At 40.7% G+C, this 22,162-nt stretch overlaps 1 protein-coding gene across 2 annotated transcripts in view; it reads right to left on the minus strand.

Annotated features, from left to right (window-relative positions):
* Positions 1-20,946, minus strand: part of TSHZ3 (teashirt zinc finger homeobox 3) — a 72,632-nt gene extending 51,686 nt beyond the window's left edge. Inside the window, exons 1-2 of one of the 2 annotated variants that reach the window (XM_007058655.4) lie at positions 19,699-20,946; positions 18,164-18,641 (exon numbers count right to left, since the gene is read on the minus strand). In XM_007058655.4, coding sequence (XP_007058717.3) covers positions 18,164-18,203 — 40 coding nt within the window. In that variant the 5' untranslated portion in view covers positions 18,204-18,641; positions 19,699-20,946. Of the gene's footprint in view, positions 1-18,163; positions 18,642-19,317; positions 19,508-19,698 lie in introns of those variants that run through there. The other variant, XM_043526352.1, reaches the window with a different exon arrangement.
* Between the last annotated feature and the right edge of the window lie 1,216 nt (positions 20,947-22,162).

A 22,162-nucleotide genomic window follows, 5' to 3' on the forward strand; every position in this document is an offset into this window, starting at 1 on the left:
CTCTGCATCTTCAGATGTCCAAATACCTTAAAAAACTGGCCCCTAGATAATACAGTGATGGGCACTCTACAAATCCCACGGATAGACAGTATGTAAGACAAAGTTTAAAAAATATTCTCTATCTTGTGATCTTTTCCAGCTTCATTCCTAGAGTTGAGACTGTGGGCCTGATCCAAAGACTCCTATTGACTTCAAATGGGCTTTGGATTGGGTCTTGTAAGAGCAACCAATGATGGTACTGATTTCCCCTCTATTTACTCCCAATGATAGCCAACAGCAGCACTGCTGACTTCAAACCCTGCCTCTAGCAACAAGCAGCGAACTTGTTCTGTGTACTGGCTAAATGTGAAAAAATTCCCCCCCCAAAAAACAAACAAAAACAAAATCCCTATTCCTTAATTGACAACAGCAATAAGGATGTTCAGGGCAGTCCCAACAAGAACACCCAAGTTTATTTTGACCCATATCTGGCTAATATTAGTCACTTAAAATATTAACTGTTTATGATCCATGGCCCTAGCATGCTTTGGGCTTTGTTGATTGATTTATAAATCTAATATTTTCTACAGTGATAGGGCATGTAGTTCCGATAAGCACTTCTCAAACAGCAGCCCACTGAGTACTTGCTGGTGGGTCTGCAGAGAGCCAGTTTGTCCCATGATATTGTCTCTCTGCCTTGCTTTCAGCAGCTACCAAAAAAAAAAAAATCAAATACTTTCCTATTATTACTTTCCCAGGTAAGCAATTGCTGCAAATGCAACAGGAATGACACAGTATTGCGAATGGGAGAGTCAGGTACTCCTGAGACAACCTCTCAATTAAGTTGTGTTCCACACAGAATAGATTTATATAAGAACACATGGTTGAGACAAGTTCCTCAGGGTGGGAAGCTTGCCCTTTTAATGCCTGTAAAGCAGCGGTTCTCAAACTGCGGGTCGGGACCCCAAAGTGGGTCACGACCATTTTAATGGGGTCTCCAGGGCTGGCTTAGACTTGCTGGGGACCAGGGCTGAAGCCCCACCACCCAGGGCCGAAGCCTCAGGGTTTCTTTACAGCCCCCCGGCCTGGGGCTGAAGCCATTGGGCTTCAACTTTGCCTCCTCCCCCTCCCCGCCCAAAATGGTGGGGCTCGAGCTTTGCCCCTCGCAAGGGCAGCAGGGCTTGGGCAGACTCAGGCTTCTGTCCTGTGCTGTGTAGTAATTTTGTTGTCAGAAGGGGGTCGCTGTACAATGAAGTTTGAGAACCCCTGCTGTAAAGCACTGGGTACATCAGTGGTGATACGGACTATAGTAATCATTACTTATACATGGTCTCATGCATTAAAGATCTTGTAAGAACTTTTTTGTTGGACACATGCTACAAGCCTTGGGGTGCTCAAGAGGTTAATTAATTATTATTATTTATTTAGTTATTTGTATTGTGGATCCCATTGAGCTAGGCATTGTTCAAACACAGAAAAAAACACAGTCCAGTACAAATGGGATTAAGCAATGCAACCCAACTATACTTTGTATGAAGATAACGGTAGAGTCCAACTACACACTTTTGAACTTTGCTGAGTAGGCAGAACTATGGTTCTGTCCTGCATTTTTAACCATGTAGCTTTCTTTTATCAATAATCAGTAAGTTTATCTCACAAAATTCTTTTGCCATCTACAAATAAAAAGTTCTTGACTCTACACTAATGCAAACAAGTACATTTTTGTTAGCTGAAAACTAGTACCACTGAACATGCCAAGTAATGAAAGATGTTTTCCTCTGAGAGATGTTAAATACTTAGGTTCTTTCACAAGCAATGAGTATACAAGTTTCAAAACGACAATAACTTTGTTTTGTAATTTATTTTATTGCTTAATCATAAAGGCCAGATTGAGGTTTTGAGTCACACAAATTTGTGTTGCACACTCCTAAGAACAAGAATGTGCTGTAAAATTGTATCTTCTTTTCTTCTCACAGCTGATTGTAAGCTTGTCCTACTGCTTATTCAGCTGGGCATCACAATATGAAATGCAGTCACATAGTAAGATTTCACTACTTCTAGACTATTTTATAGAGAACGCATACTAACTAATACAGATAGGAACCATTTTATTGCAGGCCAGAGTGGGGGAAATAAAGGAAGACGTGGTATGCTGGGTAAATTTCACCATATAAAAAACACTCACACTCTTCCCCTGCTGTTTCAGATTCTATTTCCTTCTACTTTTCAAATACTTTGAATAAAAAAGTTAAAACAAGTCAGAACCAGTTAGTCCACACTTGGTTTATTTTTATGTCTCTCTATCCTACCCATAAAGTAACCAATACTGTATTATTATGCACAAATTATCTAACTAATTAAATTAGTATAGTGCTTGCGAAGTGTTTTTGGATTAGCTAGATCTGACAGGATGGAAAGCAAGTTGTGTATTTAAAAATAAACAATTGTTTTAAAGGCTGATGAGTGAATAATGCCAATATATGGATTCAGATATTTATATTTTAGGGACCTAATAGTCGGCTATTAAGGCCCTTAAATACTAGTTTATTTTCTCCTCCAAGGCTCTAGGCTTCTCTTCTCACAAGACCTTCCCACCAGACTCTGACGCCTCTTCTCTCCACAAAAGTCTCTTTTGCACCACCCTATCTTGAAGTCTACATGGGGCTGGGGGAGCCACCTGGTGGCTTAAAACTATTCCACTATTCTGTGGCTTCAAGGCCATCTGGCTTTCTCCCTGGATCTTCAGGTTGCATGAGGTGGCTGTCTTCCACCTAGTACAGCAGATCCACTGCCTTTCACACCCATCATTCCAGAAACACTGTCCCAGAAAGCCTCTGCTGGATGAGACAAGAGACTACTTGAGACCCCATTTCATAGCAATGAGGCAGGAAATTCTCCTGTCTGCAGCAGACTGAGCCTGGAGTACGAATGTTGCCCCAATCTCCCTTGTGCAATAGCTAAGGAAATTACTCAGGGAAGCCTGGACATTTCCCAAACTCCAAGTTCAGTCAGCAGAGGTTTTCTTCACCACGCTGTTGACAAACTGCAGGGTGAACAGAAATATTCCTGCATCACTGAAGAGTCTTTCAGGATTGGGAGACTGTGAACCTAACAAGCAGCCTTGTGAGAATTTGAGATGAAGTGGCAACCAAGACTGAGAGGAGTGAAAAGAGACAGACAGCCTTGAAGGAGTGGAATGAAAGGGGCATCACTCTACACTATGAGAAGTTTTCCAAGGTAAAGAGAGACACTGGAGTCTTTAAGGAAGAGAGAGGGTTCTGAAGAGAGTGGAGAAAGCCCTGGGTCTCAGGTAATGAAGGGTCAGAGGTGGAAGAATATTCAACAGATAAATATAATGCGAGAGACTGGTATATGGCTTGTATATGCCTTATTCAGTTCAGCCATGCACAGTATATAATTCAACCAAGCACACTATGTGTGTTTCTTCTAGATATTTTTCCATATATATCAATGAACATTCAGTAGCTCTAACTGGGACATCACATTTTGCTCAGCACAAAGTGAGTTAAATTCTTTATTTATATTGATGTTTATTATGCGCTACTTCCTATGCCCATTCACTGGCTAAAAAACCCACAGCCATCAACGATTACACTAAGTCTCTAAAGTCTGATTGTTCTCTTCATCTGTAAAGTTGTTAAATGTTTGATACACTTTTTCCAACTTTTAAATCCTAACAAAGAACTAAATTAACTCTGTCTCCTGCAAGGCTTAGTTGCTTGTTTATTTTACCTTCCCCAAAAAGCTTTCTTCTTCTGAATACATAAGGTGCTGGGGGTGGGGAAGGGAAGGGGTCCGAAGTCAGGAAAATAATTTCCAAACGCCCAACTATTTTACATGTGAATCATTAATTATTGGGAATGGGAATAACTATTTTACCTTATTTCAAGAACATGCAATATTTCACAAGAATATTAGCCAGCATCCTTAGGAAAAAGAATATATAAAAATTCAGGGAGCAAAGACTGATCTAATTTCCTTCTATAAGCAGAAAGGAGAGTAGACTATCATGGGAAAGTACTTTTGCCTATAACCCGCTAAGAAATCACAACCAGACTAAACAGTAGGTGCCTGTTTTTCAATATTCAGCCATCTATCCATGTGTCTCTTATTCAACACTATATTGAAGATGGCACTATATCCCTCCACTCGGGGGCATCTGAACTTTGCCATGGATCCCTATCATTAAATAAAACTCTAATCAGCAAACACTACAAAGATATTACTGAGATGTTGGTACATAAGGGGAAAAGTTAAAAACTGAATAACGGGGAAAAGAGTTTTATGACAATTACAAGTTGCTTCACATAGTGATAAAGTTCTCATGTTTACATAATGTACCAAAACATGCTACAAATAGCATTATACATATCTCATATAAATCCATTTGCCAACCACACTCACAGCCAACCCTATGTTTAGGACGGTAATGAAAGAATAATGTGTCCAACTAAAATGGAAGTAAATATGTAAACAAAAATGTAATTATCCAACTTGGAATTCAAGTGCCAAACAACATCCCAACACTAGGAAAAAATATCATTGTATTTTTAATGACAAGCAGCACTGACTTTTGTTGTATGTCACGTTCATGATACATCTCAAACCAGTTCTAACACAGATACTGCAATGGTTCAACATGTTTTAGTGTGACACTTATACACGCTTCTGGTGAACATTTCCTTTCCTGAGGATCCAATAACTAGAACTATTAACTGAAGTTACAGGTTTCATCAAGTCATCCAAGTTAGCTTCACCTTGAGCTTCCTACCACCAGTACTGGAAATATTCCAGCTGTATGTAGTGGGTATTGTATTGTAGCCTATATTCAGATGGAACCTGTTGTGAATTTGTTTTGGTGGTTTTTGTTTTTAGAGGTGTTCTGTTTTACATTTAAACACTGGAACTGTGTCAGGTGAAACTGGGTGTGAGAGTGTCTTGTGAGATACAGATTATGCACAATTAGGAGATGAGCTGCATCGGCGACACTATTTTTGCCTCCTGCATTAGCTCAGGTTGAACTCAAGGAGTTACATTTCTAGCACAGTGTGCCAGGATTGAGATGTGTAATAATAATATATAGAGTCACGCCCCATTATTTTTAACTCCCAAGATTGGTAAAAGCAGTTAAGTGCTTACATCCCTGCATGCCATTCAGATAATTGACCCCAACCTGTAGAAAATGAAAAAGGTCCTTTTTTTTCTTCTGACTCCTAAGACTTGAGGTTCTTTTCCAGTTTTAGAAGCCCTGCTAGTCTGTGGAAGGACTGTGGAAAACAAGTATAGTATCCAAAAACAAAAAGGAGAGAGAAAGTGGTAGTCAGTTCTGTTTTAATGCTTACTAAATAGTAAACTCTAATAATCCAACCTTCATATTTAAACTCCACTACTTTTCACTTTTCTCAAAAACAGATTTCCTGGGCTCTAAACATTTGGCAATATATGTGTAGCGGGCAAAGTACTATTTCTTGGATAACATACATATACTCTATAATAAAACAGTATTCCTGTCTAATACCTGTGGCTTACAGTATTAGACCTACAAGTTTCCAGCCTTTTGTCTATTACAGTGTTCAAAAAATGATTCCTTGACTTGCAGGCTGAACACAATATGAGCTTTTCCCAACTTCTTGGTTGATACCAGGTCAATGATCCTTTTACATTTTAAAACAGAAGCAGTAGGTACCTACTGCCCCAACCTTTGTGTTGGGGCAAACTATTCTGAGCCTATTTTTGTGGCATCTGAGTACCTTTACACATTAGATATCTTGACACTGCTTTTTACTATGCTGGTTAAAGAACAATGATAATATTGGAAGATCTGGTTTGGAAAGGACCTCATGAGAGAATCTCTTGCTCCAGAAGCTGATTGAAAATGATGAAGTTATTGCCTGGACACCTCTCCCACTGGCTGAGTTAAGTGCAGTGTTGCAGACTTGTTGAGGTTTGCTTGCCTTCCTGATGGCAGAACTAGAGTAACTATGATAGTCACTATGAGGGATAGCATATGAGACAATACACTGCAAAGGTAACCCAAAATGAAAAAGCTGGATGAAAGCTTTAGGACCTCTACTTGGAGAGACTAACAGTATGCTCTAGTCACTGCCAGTGAAGATAGTAATGCTGTAAGAGGCTTAGTGCATGCGTGCAGGAGATTTGTGACAGAAAGTTAGAACTCCATGTCAAGCCTTTCATGCAAACAATAAATATTACTTCTGCTCATAATCAGACTTTTCTCCAGCATCGTCTTTGAATGTTGAACCTTTTTCAATTAATTAAAAACTATGCACTGCAGAGTGCATATTTTATCAGCCCTCAGCTGCTTAAGTGTCTAGAAAAGACCAGGCAGTTTTTCTTTTTCCAGGCAACCCAGAGCAAGTACTTGCAAGGGTCATATCTTTTTAATTATCTTTTCTCTCTTTGATTAATTATTCCGTCTGACAATAGCGTGTTTCTAATGCTATTCACCTGCCTTTGATGATTGACAACTTTTCTGTCTGATTCAAAGCAAACAGCTGCTGCCATGATTGCCTAGCAACCAGGATGTGATGGATGAGCCCCAAAGATGGATGGCTGCAATAAATCATGTCTCCAGCTATAAAACTGAAAAAAGGGATAAGAATAAAAGCGAACAAAAAACAAAACAAGGTTTCTCCCCATGAGTGCACTCAGCTCCTTACCAATTACACCTGAAATGGACTTTGTGTCTATTAATAGCAAAGTTTTCTAATCAGTAAGAATGCAATGATGCCATTTGTATCAAGGTGTGTTTACAATTGTTCCAGCAAATTGGCACTTGTACTTCAATTACCTACTATGTCGCACAAGTTGCAAGGGTAGGAGATCAAAGTTCTGCCTTCTTCTGTAGAAAGCCCTATAGAAAACAATATTATCTTTTTGTAGTTTCTGTAATACTGGACTTTAATGAAGTGTATAAATCTGACTCTTTCTTATTTTTGGAGAAACAATACCAAAAGTAAAATGAAAGGGAGTTGTGGAAGGAATAGCAAACATCAGATCTCTGCTAAACTTTGTTTAAAAAACTTACACAAAGTTAGTGATCATTTTGTGAAATGCACGTCATCATGCTATATATTGTTTATTAGATGTTGTTATAACCCTTTCCTACTAGAAAAGCTTTTTGAAATCAAGAAAAAAGTTAATTTGACTCAACAATGATTCAAAAATATTATCTACCTCTACAAACTAACGTAAGCTAAAACTGATTTATTTTAATGAAAAGCTATTGTAGTCTAACTTTTCCTACCGTAATTTTAATTTCTACAGTATTTGCCATACAAGAAATATTAAATTCAATTAGCAAACTCAAATAAAGTCATACTTGGCACTGATCTTGAATGGCTTGCCCCAAATGCTTGTGCATGAATGCATGATTATTTTAGGTTTCTATTTTACTCATTTCTGAAACTGCGCTACATTGTTGCACTAAGAACACATTTTATGATAGTCACTGCCTACAGTTCCAAGTGACTCAAGACCTAATTGCTCATACAAGGCTGCATCCTTAATTCTTCCAGCAGGTGGGGATGTCCTGGTACTAGCAGAAGTACTTCAAAAACAGTAAGTGCTTACCCTGTCTAAGCATATAGACAAACCAGCCAGTCCAAGTACCAAACATCTGGAGGTAAACTCTACAGTTTAAAGACTCCCTGAAATGGAGGGAGAAGGTGGATGGAAGTGAAAATTGTAAACACTGAAATAATTATTTTACTAGGACGTGGCTTTCTTCACTCTTGTAGTATCAAAATGTAAGCCAGTCAGTGAAAAGAAGTTGAATTGTGTTAATCTTTTCATATGCATATTTTAAAGCATATTTTTATACTAGACCTGACAATGTCAAACAATGTTTTGCTTTAACAGCTACAGTCCTGTTTCTATTTTAATGTTATGTACAGTATGTAGCTGTGTTCATGCAAAAGCTTGCCTGTATCCTTGCAATAAGCCTTAGATTTGTCTATGTTATTATAATGATTAAATTTATCCCATTGAAGCACGCTCTCTCTCACACACACACACACACAAACCCAGCCCCTAAAACAACTGTAAGGCACTCCTATAATGACCAGCTAGTATCTGGTAACAAACAATGAGAAAGCAAAGCCATCAATCAAAACGTGCACATCGAGGCCTCCACTCTGTCCCAGCTCATCCAGCTCTCAAGTTACAGCTTTACACGGCAAGTCTAAATAATATTCAAAATGATAAATGGCACTATAAGCCTGATATCCATCATCAATCTTTTTTTAAGGAACATCCATCTTCAATAATGCACGTTTGAATCATGTGAAACTGAGAGCTCCCAGATTCATTTACACAACCCCCAGCAAGCTGGTGCTGCTTGAATGATACATGTCAGCCAGTTTCTCCCAACTGCCAAACTAAAACAAAAACAAAAAACAGAGCGTGAGAGAAAGAGGTTTGAACAACAGGACTTAGCAGATAATATGAAAGAACATAACCTCTTCAGTCACTCTGCCAATCTACCCCCTCTCACCACACACACATACACTTTCTCTGTCTTCCTGTCTCTTTCTCTCTCCCCAAATCAGCGCTACTGTTGTAGCCATGCTGTACTAAGGGGAAAAGACAGCACTGCATGAAACTATGCTGTCCCGTCCCCCCCGCCCCCCCACACACACACCCCCTCCCTCGCTGTCTGGCAGGAACCATTTGATAAATGACACATGTCATTCTGTCAGGAGGAAAGGGTGGGTCAGTGATATATGGCTCTGCTGAAAAGGAAATCGACTCTTTGGCATGGTGCGGCTATTCTCCACCAGGATTTAGTTTCAGAACTCTAAAATGAAATCTACGATGTTTCAAGTGCATGGTTAGGGCAGGCTGACGTGCGGCCCAAGGAGCTTTTTTTTTTCCATCCTCTCTCTGCCCTTCAGATTTCAAAAAACTGTTCCACTGACTGGAAACTGCAAAAGAACACACATCTATCAAAGTCTTCAACAGTTATGATCCATGATAAAATTTAAATAGGTTGAGATTTCTATTTTTATTTATTACTGGGGGGAAAAAATGGCACGCAGGCTTGACACAAAAGCAAGATAAAAATTAGCATGTTTGAAGTAATCGTCCCACAGCTTGACATCTGCATAGTAAATTTTAAAGGAAAAAAATGTGTCAGGCAGGCTTGAGCTGCTCCCTCCCCCCCCCCTTTCATTAGCTCACTGGCAGGGTGGCACTTCTGAACCTCATTACTGCAAGAGGATTTATGAAGCTGAACCCAATGGCAAAGAAAAGGCATCTGTCAATAATTGTAGGGAGCTGCACTCACAGCTTTGAAATCTCATTAAGTATGCAGTTATCAGGCATAAAGATCAAAAACATTACTCAACTCCGACAGAATCTTATGGAGGAACATTAATTAGCAACAGGCCTACAGTACAAAAAAAAAAAAAAAAAAAACAGACTTCCTCTCACACCTGCCCAACCCACAAACCAAAAGAAACACTCCCCCTCCCTTCAGAAAAAAATAATTCCCAGCATCTGAGACTGATCAAGTACATGAAACAAGAGAGAGAGGAAAAAAAAATCAGTTGAGACAGTCTTGGCGGTGAAGAGAGAAAAGGAAGAAGCTGTCAAAGTTGAGAAGAATGTCAGCACTGGCCCTGATTACAAGGGCCTATACAGTTCCCAGGCCTTTTATCATCCCTGCCATCAAAAACAGACTCTGTGTCACAGATGGATGACTGATGGCTGCCAGTCTTGAACAGCCTCGCCAAGCCTCTGGAGGCCCCTGCTGAGATCTGGCCCTCCAGCAACAGGCTTGACCTAGCAGGAAAAGGACTTCAGGCACAGAGCCCAGTCCCAGAAATACTCAAAAACAGCACCCTTCTCTATGCTGTTCTTCCTTTAGAACAATTCAGTAAGAGGTTGGCTTGGGATTGTTTGTTCAGCTTACAGAAGTTAAACATAGTATCTCTTCTCCCCACTACACAAAGACTATGTATTATTTGAAAATAACACGGGGAGGGGGGTCTTTTTTCACTCTACATTAACTGTATTTTTCTACTTTTCTTTATAGTTCACATTCTAAGCCTGATTTGTACACTCAATTGCTTAGAAAACACAGAACAGTAAAATATAAATGGGTTGGGGAGAGACCTACAAGCATGTAGACAAAAACCAAGTGATCTTTGCAGCATTAACTATGGAGTGCAACTAATTAAGAACTATGACCACATCAACATTTTTGTTTCAGTGATATCCCACTGGACATCTTTTTCCCCATTTCCTCCCTATCAAAAGACTGTTTGCAAACAATAATTCAAAGCTACTTCTAAAAAAAGAAAAAAAAATCATCCCCACTTGGGCATATACCCACAAAAGTTCCTCTCTAGTTACTTGCTAAGCTTCATACATTTTATATTTCCCATAATTCTGCACGACAAGAAAGTATTCAATTGATAACTGCTACATTTCTGTTATTTACTATGTATTCGATTTTAATGCAACATACAAATCTGTCTCTTATTTCATGAGATATACAGTGATATTTACATGTCACTGGCAACATCTGTAAAGACTGGCTTCTTAACTAACTATATTTTTAATGGATTACAGTGTCAAATATACATACACACAACTAGCTGAGATTCTCCACCAGTTAGAGACTTTTCCATTTCCAAAATCCATTCGTTTAAAAATTAATGTCATTTAAATAAAAGTGTCATCTTTGACAAAATAAGGAACAGGAAGTTTAGCTTTAAACAAGATTTTTTTAAAAGAATTTTACTTAGAGTGTTACAATAAGGTGTTTATATTTTTTCATATGCTTACCATATTACTTTTATTATGTGTAGCATCAAAGTGATTATAGCAATTATATCTAACAGAATTAATTATAGAACATCCCATCATTCCTGAATACATAATGCATTAGAGGTAAGCCAAAGAAAGAAAACATCTTGATTGTAGTAACTATTGTCGGAATAAATTTCTCCCCAAGCATAAAGGCAAAACTAAAGTCAAAAATTTAAGAAACAGAGGGGCAATAGATATTTAAAATATTAACTATTCATATGTGCGTGTAAAATCAAGTATATTTTTAAATAGAGATACTGGCCTGCTTAAAGCTGAACTGGCACAAATAACCATATAAAATCCATTAAAGATTTTTTTATCACAAAAAATGGAAACTAGCCAATTCACCTAACAAATGTGTTAGTACATAAAGACAAGAGTGCGTGGGTGAAAGAGTTACAAGCCTTTACGTATGCAAAATAAATTCACTCAAAGCTTCATTAATATTAATTTAAATTCAGAACCCATTTACATTAAATTGTTCATTAAAAATTGCCTATTTTATGCAACATGCATTCCACAAAGAACACATAAGAAACTGAAACACAGGGCTCAATTTAATGATAGAAATGAAATATCAAAAGTAAATGAATTTCAGTCATTCCAAACGTATAATAAAACAGCTCTTTCTTCAACATAAACTTGTTAAGTTTGGTGGGAGTTTGGTAGAGGGGCATGAAAATTGTATTACTTTCCCCCACTAGAAGCTTATGGAGGTGTCCTTTTGACCTCTCTACCTTAAAATAGCCTTGCTAAAACAAGAATTATTCATGGCCAGTACATAACCACCGCCACAAAAATGTTTGTTTATTGTGAATGTGCTTAATTATGTGAAAGATCAGAAGTTTACTCTAAACAATGTAAAATTTACTCTAACCACTTAAAAAAAAAACTAATATGAAAAGAAGGGGAGTTGAGTGGTAACGTGGGTTGGGAATGGAGAGTTCTTCATTTGGTGAACTCCCATGCCAAAAAATGTAGTGAACTTACCTGATTCCCAAACAGCTGTTCTGGATGAAGAAAAGAGAGTCATAATTAATAACATGTGTTCTGACATTATGAATTAATAATTTATAATTAAGCACAAACACAAAGTTAGATTATTCTTGGAGACACACCTTTACTGTCTCAGCAAACAAGATAATGGCAAAAAGCTTTCAGGTATTCTATGACCTTTTGGTGATTGTTTTTTCCCAGAGTATATACCACTGATTGTTTTCTTTAAATAATTTCAATCTTTATGATTACAATGAAAAGTGTTTAATTTCTGTAGACTATTAAATACTGATGAACTATCTGTTGGCTAAAAAATGTCTTTCAGTTGTAAAATTGGGAAAATTATGGGGAAGAAGTCTTACAGTCTTTATGACAACAATCCCTTTATCTGAGTCATTACAGTTTTTTCATGTAAATGGTCATAAACAATTTCAAGCACTTATAATGTTCTATTCTGCATTATTATTCTTAAAAAACTACAATGCATTCTGCTCATGGATGATGGCTTGAATCCTTTGAACCAATTTTTGATGTAATTTATTAGTAATGTTGAAATCAAGGAAAAACTAACTGAATACATGTTTCCAGTTCTCATGCTTTAGGTAATGACACACAAAAAAAGAACACATCCATTGTTTAGTGGGATTTTTAAAATTAATTTAATGACTAACTGCAAATGCTGGAAACTAGAATTAATCTGTCTGGATAAAAAAAGGCTTACAGACATTTAAATGCATGTATCGGGACACTTTATCAACCTAACATAAAATTGTCATCTTATCTTATTATATGACTATTTTATGCATGTGTCAAAAAATTTAAAAATGAATGCCTGTCTATTCAGTCTAATTACAACTCCATATTATCTGTCTGGATGTACCAGTCCATATCATTGTTACTAAATACAATATACTGTATTCACCTTTCATTTTTAACTTCAAGCACATAAACCACAATTTGGGGTGTAACTGAATAAAAATATCCGAGACTTGAACACCTGAGTATCATTTACTAAAGAGCCCATCTCATGTAACTTACAGATAACACATGATTGTGCTAGATGTGTTATTTTCAGTACTATATATATACATACACACACAAACGCGCATGCACGCGCACACACGACCACCCCTACTTTGCAATATAGTATTTTAGGCATTTTTACAGTTGATCTAGTAGTTGTGTCATGAAATGGGGCTGTATTCAAATTTACCAGACTATATTTGGATGAGCTGAGAAACAGTCAAGACATTGGATTAAAATATAGACTACTGTATGGTAAGGCTAGCTAGTTACAAGGTTTGTACAGAAAGCTACTTGTGAGATTACTTTACGCTATGGTAAATGATTTATTTTCACTCACTCATTTATCACTACATGTATACGTAATCATGTATACAACACACTTTAAAATTTACCATGCACTTCATACCCTGAAGGTGATCTTTTTCTATACTCTAGTTTACACTAATCCTGAAAACAGCACTGACAAAAAGGAACCACTCTAATTCTGCTAACTCACCCTAGCTTCACTGCATTTCCCATAACCCTGCAGCAGTCACAATTCATTCTAATCACTTTACAAAACAATCTTTAGTAAAAAGAGGAAAAATGCAGACTTGTGAGCCAATTTAAGAAATAACTGCTGATACATCAGTTATTGACTATTTCACTCCTGCTCATGATAGCGCTCAAGGCAAAACTGAGAACAAAATGACAACATCAACCGCACGCAATAAACTGTGGCCCAGGAGAGCACTGAAGCCCTAATTGACAGCTGTCAAGCTAATGGGAGCAATGGCAGCTGATTCTCGAAAATTCTGTTTTCCAGCAGGATATTCAGTGGAATCTATCAGGCCTTTTTACATTTATGCCCCGTTTTCTTTTTGCATTGTTCCTCACACTTTGCAGGAAAAAAAAAGCAGAGGACAGCCATAACTAATCATTTTGTCAGCTTGCTGCTAGGAAGAATCTCTGTCCAACAGAAAAATATGTGACAGGTTTGGAGGCAAATAACATACCAAGGGCTGACACTGCAAGTACCTTTATAGGTAGTCTCCTTTATCACTACATTTACTTTTGGGGGTATGTATGTAGTTGCCGGGCATTTATGTAGCTTCAAGCAATTCCCATGAATTACGGAATGCGTTCAACTTCCTGAACTCATATCTGCATGTCTAGAATTTTGTCTAAAGACCTATGTGTTATCTCTCAACAGAATTTTTGTTATACACTTTTGGCCTGATTTTCAAAGCTGCAGAGAACCCACAAACACCACTGAATTCAATGGAAACTAGAGATGCTCAGCACCTTTGAAAATTAATCAGGTATATTAAAGTGTTCGTGTTGATGGTATGTGCCTCTTCAGAACGTAAACACTAAGGTTGGGTTTAGAGAGCTAAATAGAGCAGAGAAAGTGTGTGGATTATTTCTACTGGTTGGAACACATTTTAGTCGAAAAAATATCACAGCCCCAAGTTCTATAAGAGGTTTCAAATGCAGCATTATTGTCTGGGCCTGAAACCAGTAATTGTTTCATTCAATAAAAAAGAACGTAAATGAGTTTCCAACAAACCATTACAGTTTCCAGTCCTTTTAAAGAGTGAGAACAGAATGTATACAGAATGTGTATTAAGTCTTTTCAGTCAATGAGAACTATAACCACATTGTCTTGATCTTTTAAATAGATGTGTTTGTAAAAAATAATAATAATAATAAAATAAAAAGCTATAATTTAAAGATAGATAATTATTGTTTGCATGAACCAGACTGGCCTCCATTAGTATAGTATTTCTCAGCTCTCCTAGACAGTAGCCTTTAACTAATAAGTGTTTTTCTCCCTTCTAACTTAAATGGCAAAAGTCACTGGAACAGCAACTGTAATTTAGATCTTTCCCTTACATTAACAAGTGTAGTTAAAAAACTATGATCCTCTGACATTTCTCCCCTAATTTATCCATGATATTCATCAGTCTTAAAGCAAACAAACTGAAATTTTCATTTTTATGGATTCTTGATTCTTAGAGACAGCTTTAGTCTTCTACAGTGTGGTGTTAACACTTGGGCTAGACATAAAGAATTTGTGCACCTGTCTGTTATGTCTGCAAGCTCTGTGCTGCTGAGAGTTCTTTGTTGTTGTTATTCTACTCCAGACCATTAAAAGGGCCCTAATTCCTATGACATGATTATCCAGGTACCAAAGCCCATTTGTCACCTGCAGCAGAAAATTGAGTTAATGCACAACTAAAGGCAACCAGGACTGTGTAATATCAACTTGATTACATCAAACTAGCTGCAAACCTAATTCTGCTGGATGACACTGCGTGGAGCTTGTCATCTCCAATCATTAAAGCTGTCAGGAATCCATCAGGTTTACAGCTAATTAGGTGAACACTAATGAAGCTGGCAAAACAACTTTTCTTTTTTTATGGCTGAGCGGACCTTTCAGTTTGGAGAGAAAAAAAATCTAGAGTATTCTCAAGGTTGCTGGGGACTGGATTTCCTGAGTTACCAATCAGCAGACATCTTTAATTCCCCCCATCCTTCCAGTCCTTTTTAAAATTTATTTATTTTTGGTCCACCAGTACAAAGCAATCAATTTGTCATCACTTTCAGAATGCCACAAAAGCAGTCATGAACCTTATAACTTGCAGCTGTGAAGCCAAAAAGAAGGGAAAAAATGAGAAGTTTCTTGTGCCTCATAATAAAAAAAACCCCTCACACAGCACACTTATTTATCTTCATGCACTTATCAACAGCATAAATGTTTTTGGTGTTTTTCCCCCCACTCTTCTTAAATAAGTAGCCCTTCAGTCATTCTACATCCCCCATATCCATTAGGCAGAGGCATTTTGATAAAGTAAAGCCAAAGCTAGTGTATGGGAAAGAATGAAAGCACTCACTCTGCCAACTTCTGATTGACCATTAAGCTATTGATGAATGTGCCTGTCAGGAGAGAGACAATTAAATCAAATATGAAACAAAGTCGTTTTGACGGGTCATTTTGATAGAGTAAAACCATTCTTCCATCTCCTATTAGTCCTGCAGTCAAGTTTTTGTAATGAATATTTCTTAACTAACCTGCTATTTCTTAGCTGTTTTTAAAAAGTGTAAAAAATACTTTTGCCTATGCTGCTAATAGAAAAAATAACATTTCCAGTCTGATTAATAAAACAGCATTTAGCAGGAGGCAATTGTCATAATAATTTATGTTTTATGTGGCAACCCCCAAAAGCTACAAATGTAAAGATTACACTTTTACTAAATGTAAAAGATATATCATACATCATGACTAGTTCACTTAAACCAAAAACAGAAAGACAGAGTACTTGAAAATGTGTGAGTTCACCAGAGAAAGATTCTCCTAGAGTCTTAAAGTCCAAACTATAGCTCACCTCTTTGAAGATTATACCCAACTTTTCTGAAAACCAAGTTCTTCAAAAACTGAATTACGTTTACAGCCTAGACTTTTCAAATTACGTCGAAGGACAAAGTTTTGAATCCATTTTACAAGTGTCATTATTTGATGGCACTAACCTGAAATTCAACATATTAAAGTGTATTATTTAAATACAATGTTTGTTAGAGTATATTATTATTGCACTTTAAAACGTTCCAAACTTTCCAAATGTCAGTATGTAGACTAAGACTTAAAAATCTACTGTGAACAAGTATAGTTTCTTCTATTACAAAACAAGTATGTTAAACTTAAGTATACTTAAGGTGGTGAGGAAATGTACATACAGTTCCATGTATTTTATGTTATTCATTGTGTTGCTTGCTGCTTACTAAGTTCAAATCATGCCACTTTGAAAGGTTCTCATATTTCTAAGTGCACTGGCAGATTTTTTAAAGCATTTCTTCTGACAATGTTGTCATAAGTAGCAAGATTACTTTATTTAAGTTTTAGTAGGTAATCCTGAATGGACTAATTAAACCACTTAGAAAACTACTACAATTCATGAATATATATGGGTCCCTCCTAAACAATGCACCATGAGTGCTTCAGTCTACACTTAAATTATTGGTCCCCAAAATAGCTAACCTTTCCTAATGAAGAGAGAGACTATATCTCTACCCATTCAGTATAAGGATCATCAATATCAAAATGCATGTCCATGTGATTATGTCACAAAACTAACCAAAAGTCCCTGAAGTTGCACTGACAGAGAGTTGACAGGCCATATATGATGTCACTGAGTCTGGCGTTACTATGGCAAGTGATTTATTGATGTTTATTGGGAATGAATAGATCAAAGGCAGCCAGATGACAGGCGATCAATCAGCCATCAAATCAAGGATGGCAACAGGCCAAGAAAACCTTTTTCCACCCCACATACCTCCATTATTGTAAAATAATGTTTTTATTGGGTTTTCCTCCACCCCAAATTTGGTTTTTCCACAAAATGCTACTCAAGTTTAAGAGGAGTTGACACTCAAGGCATACAGAAACAGAACAAAATCCACAAGGGCAAAAGCCCAGAAAAGAATTTCTTAAAAGGAAAAAAAAAAAAGAGCTAGTTATCGGATAACACACCCTTTGCATTGGTTTCCTTTGCAGCTCCCCAGCTTGGTTTCATAAATGAAAAAAAAATCAATAGGATTAAGGGAGGAGATTGCCAAAGAAAGTGACCAACTAGGCAGATCTGTTGGTCCAGTGGAGGTGTCTCCAGTGCAGTACAAGGGGAAGAGGGAGAAAGATAAACTTGGATAAAGGAGTCTTGTCTATGGTTTGATCTTCAAGTAACACTGCAAGCCTGTAATATCACTTTGTGCCACTTACCACACATACATACATAAGTACATACATACACTAGCTGTTTACAAAGAAATTATCAATGGCTTTCACAAACTGCTTGTGAGTGTGTTGAAAGAAGGGGATGGAGACTGTATAGGGAAGGAAGGGGAGAAAATCAAAGTGAGTGCCAAAGCAGGGATTGGAAATGAGCAACATTTACCTCTCTTTTCCTCCACCCCTATAGCCACACACATCTTTTCAACATACACATCTATTATATCCCTCGTTTTCACAAAGTGTTGTCCCCAAAACAGAGGAATAGGAGGGGAGGAAAGGGGATTGGGGGGGCTGGGAATAAACCAAAAGTAGGAAAAAAAGACCATCATGCCCAACCCCCCAGCCCCAAAGGAGAAAAAAAAGCCACAGTGATGTCTCTGCCTGACCAAGTTTACTCTGCAAAATCCAAGGCGTGCAACGGGCAATCCCTGGGAGCTCAGAGCAAACCCAACTCGCTCTGCCCGCCGGAGAGCGGTTATGAAAGAGACAGAGGCGGAGAGGGGAGAAACAAACCGCCTGGGAAGGCAGCGCTCGTACCTGCTGCGCGCCGGGGCGCTTGCTGCTTCCTCCTCGGCATGCTGAGCTCCTGCGGCCGCCGCGGGTGCCAGGAGGGGGTGGGCTGCCTCGGGGCGGGGGTGGGCAGAGTTGCTTCAGCCCCGGAGATCCGGTGAGCGGCCCCAGGCTCGGCGGGCGGGCTGGGGGGTGTTGCGGCTGTGCATGCGGCGGCGGCGGCGGCACGCAGGGGGAGGCGGGCGGGCAGGCGGAGGGGGAAGTTTGACAAATCGCCCCAGAGGCCGGCGGCGGGGAAGCCCCCCGACGAGGGGTGCGCGCAGGAGGGCCGGGGAGCGCCCGCCGTCCGCCCCGCCCCGCACGCCCGGTGCCTGGCCGGGCGCGGAGATCACGGCATAAAGAAGGGGGGGGTCGCTGGCGGGAGTCGGCAGAGCTTCAGGCGGCGCCCCTGGCTCCGGCTCCCGGCTCGGCGCTGGAGCGGCGGCGGCGGCGGCAACAGGCAAAGCTTGAAGGGAAACGAGATGATCGCAGTGTCACTCCAACTAGTCTGCGGAGCGGGAGCGGGAGCGGGGCACCGCGCTCCCCCCGGCCCGCGCCTTAACTCTTTGCGCAGCGCGCCGCAGGCGCCGCCAGAGGGACGGGCTGCCGGGGGTGGGGGGGACCCCCGGATCCCCTCCCCCCTGCAACACCCGGGGGGGGGGACCCCGGATCCCCTTCCCCCCTCCCCCTCGTTGTGCCCACAGGCTGGACCCCTCCCAACTTTGCCCGCCATCGTCAAGGGGATCCACGCTGCCTGTAGCCAGGCACCCCCCTCCCACCTTCCGGGGGTCCCCCGCCACAGCCAGGGGACTCGCTCCAGCCCAGCGTGTAACCAGGGGACCCCCCCACCTCTCCCCGAGGCCCTCACGTCTCCTCCCCTGCTGCCATAGCTGCCCCTTGCAGCCAGGGGCACCCATCTCCTGCCCCCGCAGCTGCCCACCACGGCCCAGGAAGACGCCACCCGTCTCTGCCCACGTCCCAGCCACCCCCAGGCCCGCCGAGAGAAATGTGGGGCCCCGGAACATCGTGTGCGCTGGGACCCCTCTGCTCCCAGGTCAGCCCAGTTCCGGGGGCTGTCGGGGAGCCCCGAGCTGGGGGCCCCAATGCACTTGCCCCCTGCCCCTCCCCCGGCTGCCACCCACCTAAGCACCTGAACCCTCTCTCCATAAAGGCCTGATGTGCCAGGGCAGGTCCGCTCCCTGCACGGTGACAGCAAATCAGTCATGGGGGGGAGAGGGGAGCCAGCCAGCCCGGCGTGACTCCGGCCCGAGCAGCCCAGCTACCCGGCAGTGACACTGAGCAGGGCGGGTGGGGGGAACGACTCCGGACCCTCTCAGGGCGTAGTGATGCTTTGGGGATCTTTTTGCTTTTCTTTTTAAACAAACTCCCCCACCCCCTTTCCGGGCAGCCTGGAGCATTGTTTGATCCTCCCTCCCCGGTGCATTGAAAAAATACAACACATCAACAACCCCACCCACCCCTTCCTTCCTCCTCTTCTCCTCCCTCCTTCCTTCCCAACTTACCGGCGTGCCCCGGGTCTGGGGAGCTGGCCGGCTGCTGCTGCCGCAGCAAACGCACCTCCAGCGCCCCGGCTTGCACAGCGCACACCTTGCTGGAGCCCAAGCAGCGAGCAACTCCACTTTGCACCTCTCCGTCGCTGTCTGTGCACGTCTCGCGAAGTAGCTCCGGCTGGAGGGTCGGGGAGATGGTGATGCTGCCTAGGTTTCTATTCTTTCAATCTTTGCAGTGCCCCGAGACGCCTTCGCTGGGGAGACTGGGCAGCACTTGCTTGCAAAAATCCCCCCTCCCGCCACACACACACACACACACACACACACTCACTCACTCACAAACTCTCCTTTGAAGATTACTTTTTTGCGGGGGGCGGGGGAGGTCCAAGTTCATTGGTGAAATCCTGGGTTTAGCGAGCGCTGGCGAATCGATGCGGTGCGAGTTTGATTGTGTATTCCTGGGTTGCAATAATGTACATCAGAAAAGAGGGGATGGACTCTAACGGTGTTTCAAGTGCTTTACGAACATGGATCAGACGCGATTGCCAAACACCTTCGTGGCTGCCAATTGCTCTCCCCCCTCCTTTCTTTGTGTGGCTGATAGATATTTAATGACAGCTACAGCAAATCACAGACAATCGTCTGAGTCCCAAGATGCCTTCTTTACTTAAGAGAAGTGAAGCAAACACCAGTAGCAAATAATTTTCCTCCTCTCTCTCTCTCTCTTTTTTTTTCACAGGGGGAGGGGGAAAAGGATGATCTCACTTTTACGGTAAGATCAGAAAATCTCCACTCGCCCCCATTCTTCAAGATCTGGGATAATTCCAAATACCTTACTAAGTGCAGATGTTGTTGCGTCTTCTCATCTTGTAAAGCCGACTTGACGTCCCTTTGCTCTTGCTTCTCTTTTCAAGTTGCAGGAAATTCAAATACTTTACATAAAAGGGTGGAGAAGTTTTGGGGGGCTTTTTTGTATTATTAGATTTTTTTTTAAAGCCGATCTTTAGGATGAAAAAAAAATATCGCAATCGCCTAAAGTCCCCGGGAAATTGCTACTGTTGGGGGAAAACGAAACATTTCTTGCAAACAAGAAAATGGTGAGTTGTCAAATGCCGCTTGTGCTGCCAAATTCGCTCCGTTCCATTTCATTGATATTTGCTGGTTTCTTCTCACAGTTATAGTATCTGACCACAGAAGCAACGATCAGATCTGCTTAAGAGACTACAACTGAAACGTTACCCGCCCCCCTCCCCTCCAAAAATCGTGTGTGTGTGTGTGTGTGTGTCTGGCTGCGTTGTTTGCACCAGAAATAAGCGACTTTCACTGAATCGGGATGTTTTTAGCCCAGTCTCTCTCTCTCGCCCGCTCTCCCCCCCCCCTCCAGCCCCCTGCTGCTATGGCATTGCATGCCGTTAGATCCGCCCTAACATCTGTCCGTCTAACCATTGGCGTATCCATCAGTGTCACTCTGACTGCACATTGCAACGACAACACATCAGACATAACATAGACTGTGATTCAATACAAATACCTAACATACTAAACAACTTAACCAGGAAGGAGGGGATCAGCCGCAGCACAAGTATTTACAAATGTTAGACAGGCTCGGAAAACATAACGGACTAGGCTTTAATTAATAACTCATTCTTCCTTTTCCCCTCCTCTCCCTTTACATACAAACTGGGAAATAGAGAACCTAAATAATTTAGCGTAATCCTAAAGGATACATAATTGCCAAAGGCAGTGGAGAGGGACTGGAGGAATGGACAGGATCAGCGTGTCAGGACCAGCTGCAGTCTCGATTTCTTCAGGGGAAACCGCTAAATCTGTATCAAATAAAACACAGATATTGAGTAATGTATAAACTGCAGTTTTAAAAGACTGCTAGCCTAGACGGATGAAGTTCTGCAACAGACACTGTACAGCATGGAGTATTTCACTTAGTTTTGGAACATGAGATGCTAAGACAAACTTTCACAGTCACTGCTGAATTAAAGGGAAACATAAAACTGACTATATTACTGGTTAAAACAAAAATCAAGATGAGAACTACTTAAGGTATGGATTAAAATATGCTAGAAAAGTACAGTAAAATACAAGTAGAAAGGATGTGTACAATTATTTAAGTCATTTACATACTATTTCTAGATGTGGGGGAGCAGATACTTATTTCAAGCCAGAAAATATGTTGATTTTCTATTAGTTAGCTCCAGAGCTTCCTAAGCAAGGTTCTACACCAGCCAATTATTATTTTCTGCAAATCCAAGGAGCTTTTTCCCCAGGTCTGCTCTTCTTTCACTACATGCATACTCCAATATAACCTTATTGCTTTCACTACACCGTGCATGGCATCGGACACTGGAGGCTGGATCAACGATTCAAAGAAGGCTTATACAAGGGGAAAGGGTTAAAAGGTGTTTTTATGCATTGCGGTTCTGCAAGTTCGCAGTTACCCTTACTTTCTTCAACTATATAG

This window comes from Chelonia mydas, chromosome 12 (assembly GCF_015237465.2).
Source record: "Chelonia mydas isolate rCheMyd1 chromosome 12, rCheMyd1.pri.v2, whole genome shotgun sequence".
NCBI lineage: Eukaryota > Metazoa > Chordata > Testudines > Cheloniidae > Chelonia > Chelonia mydas.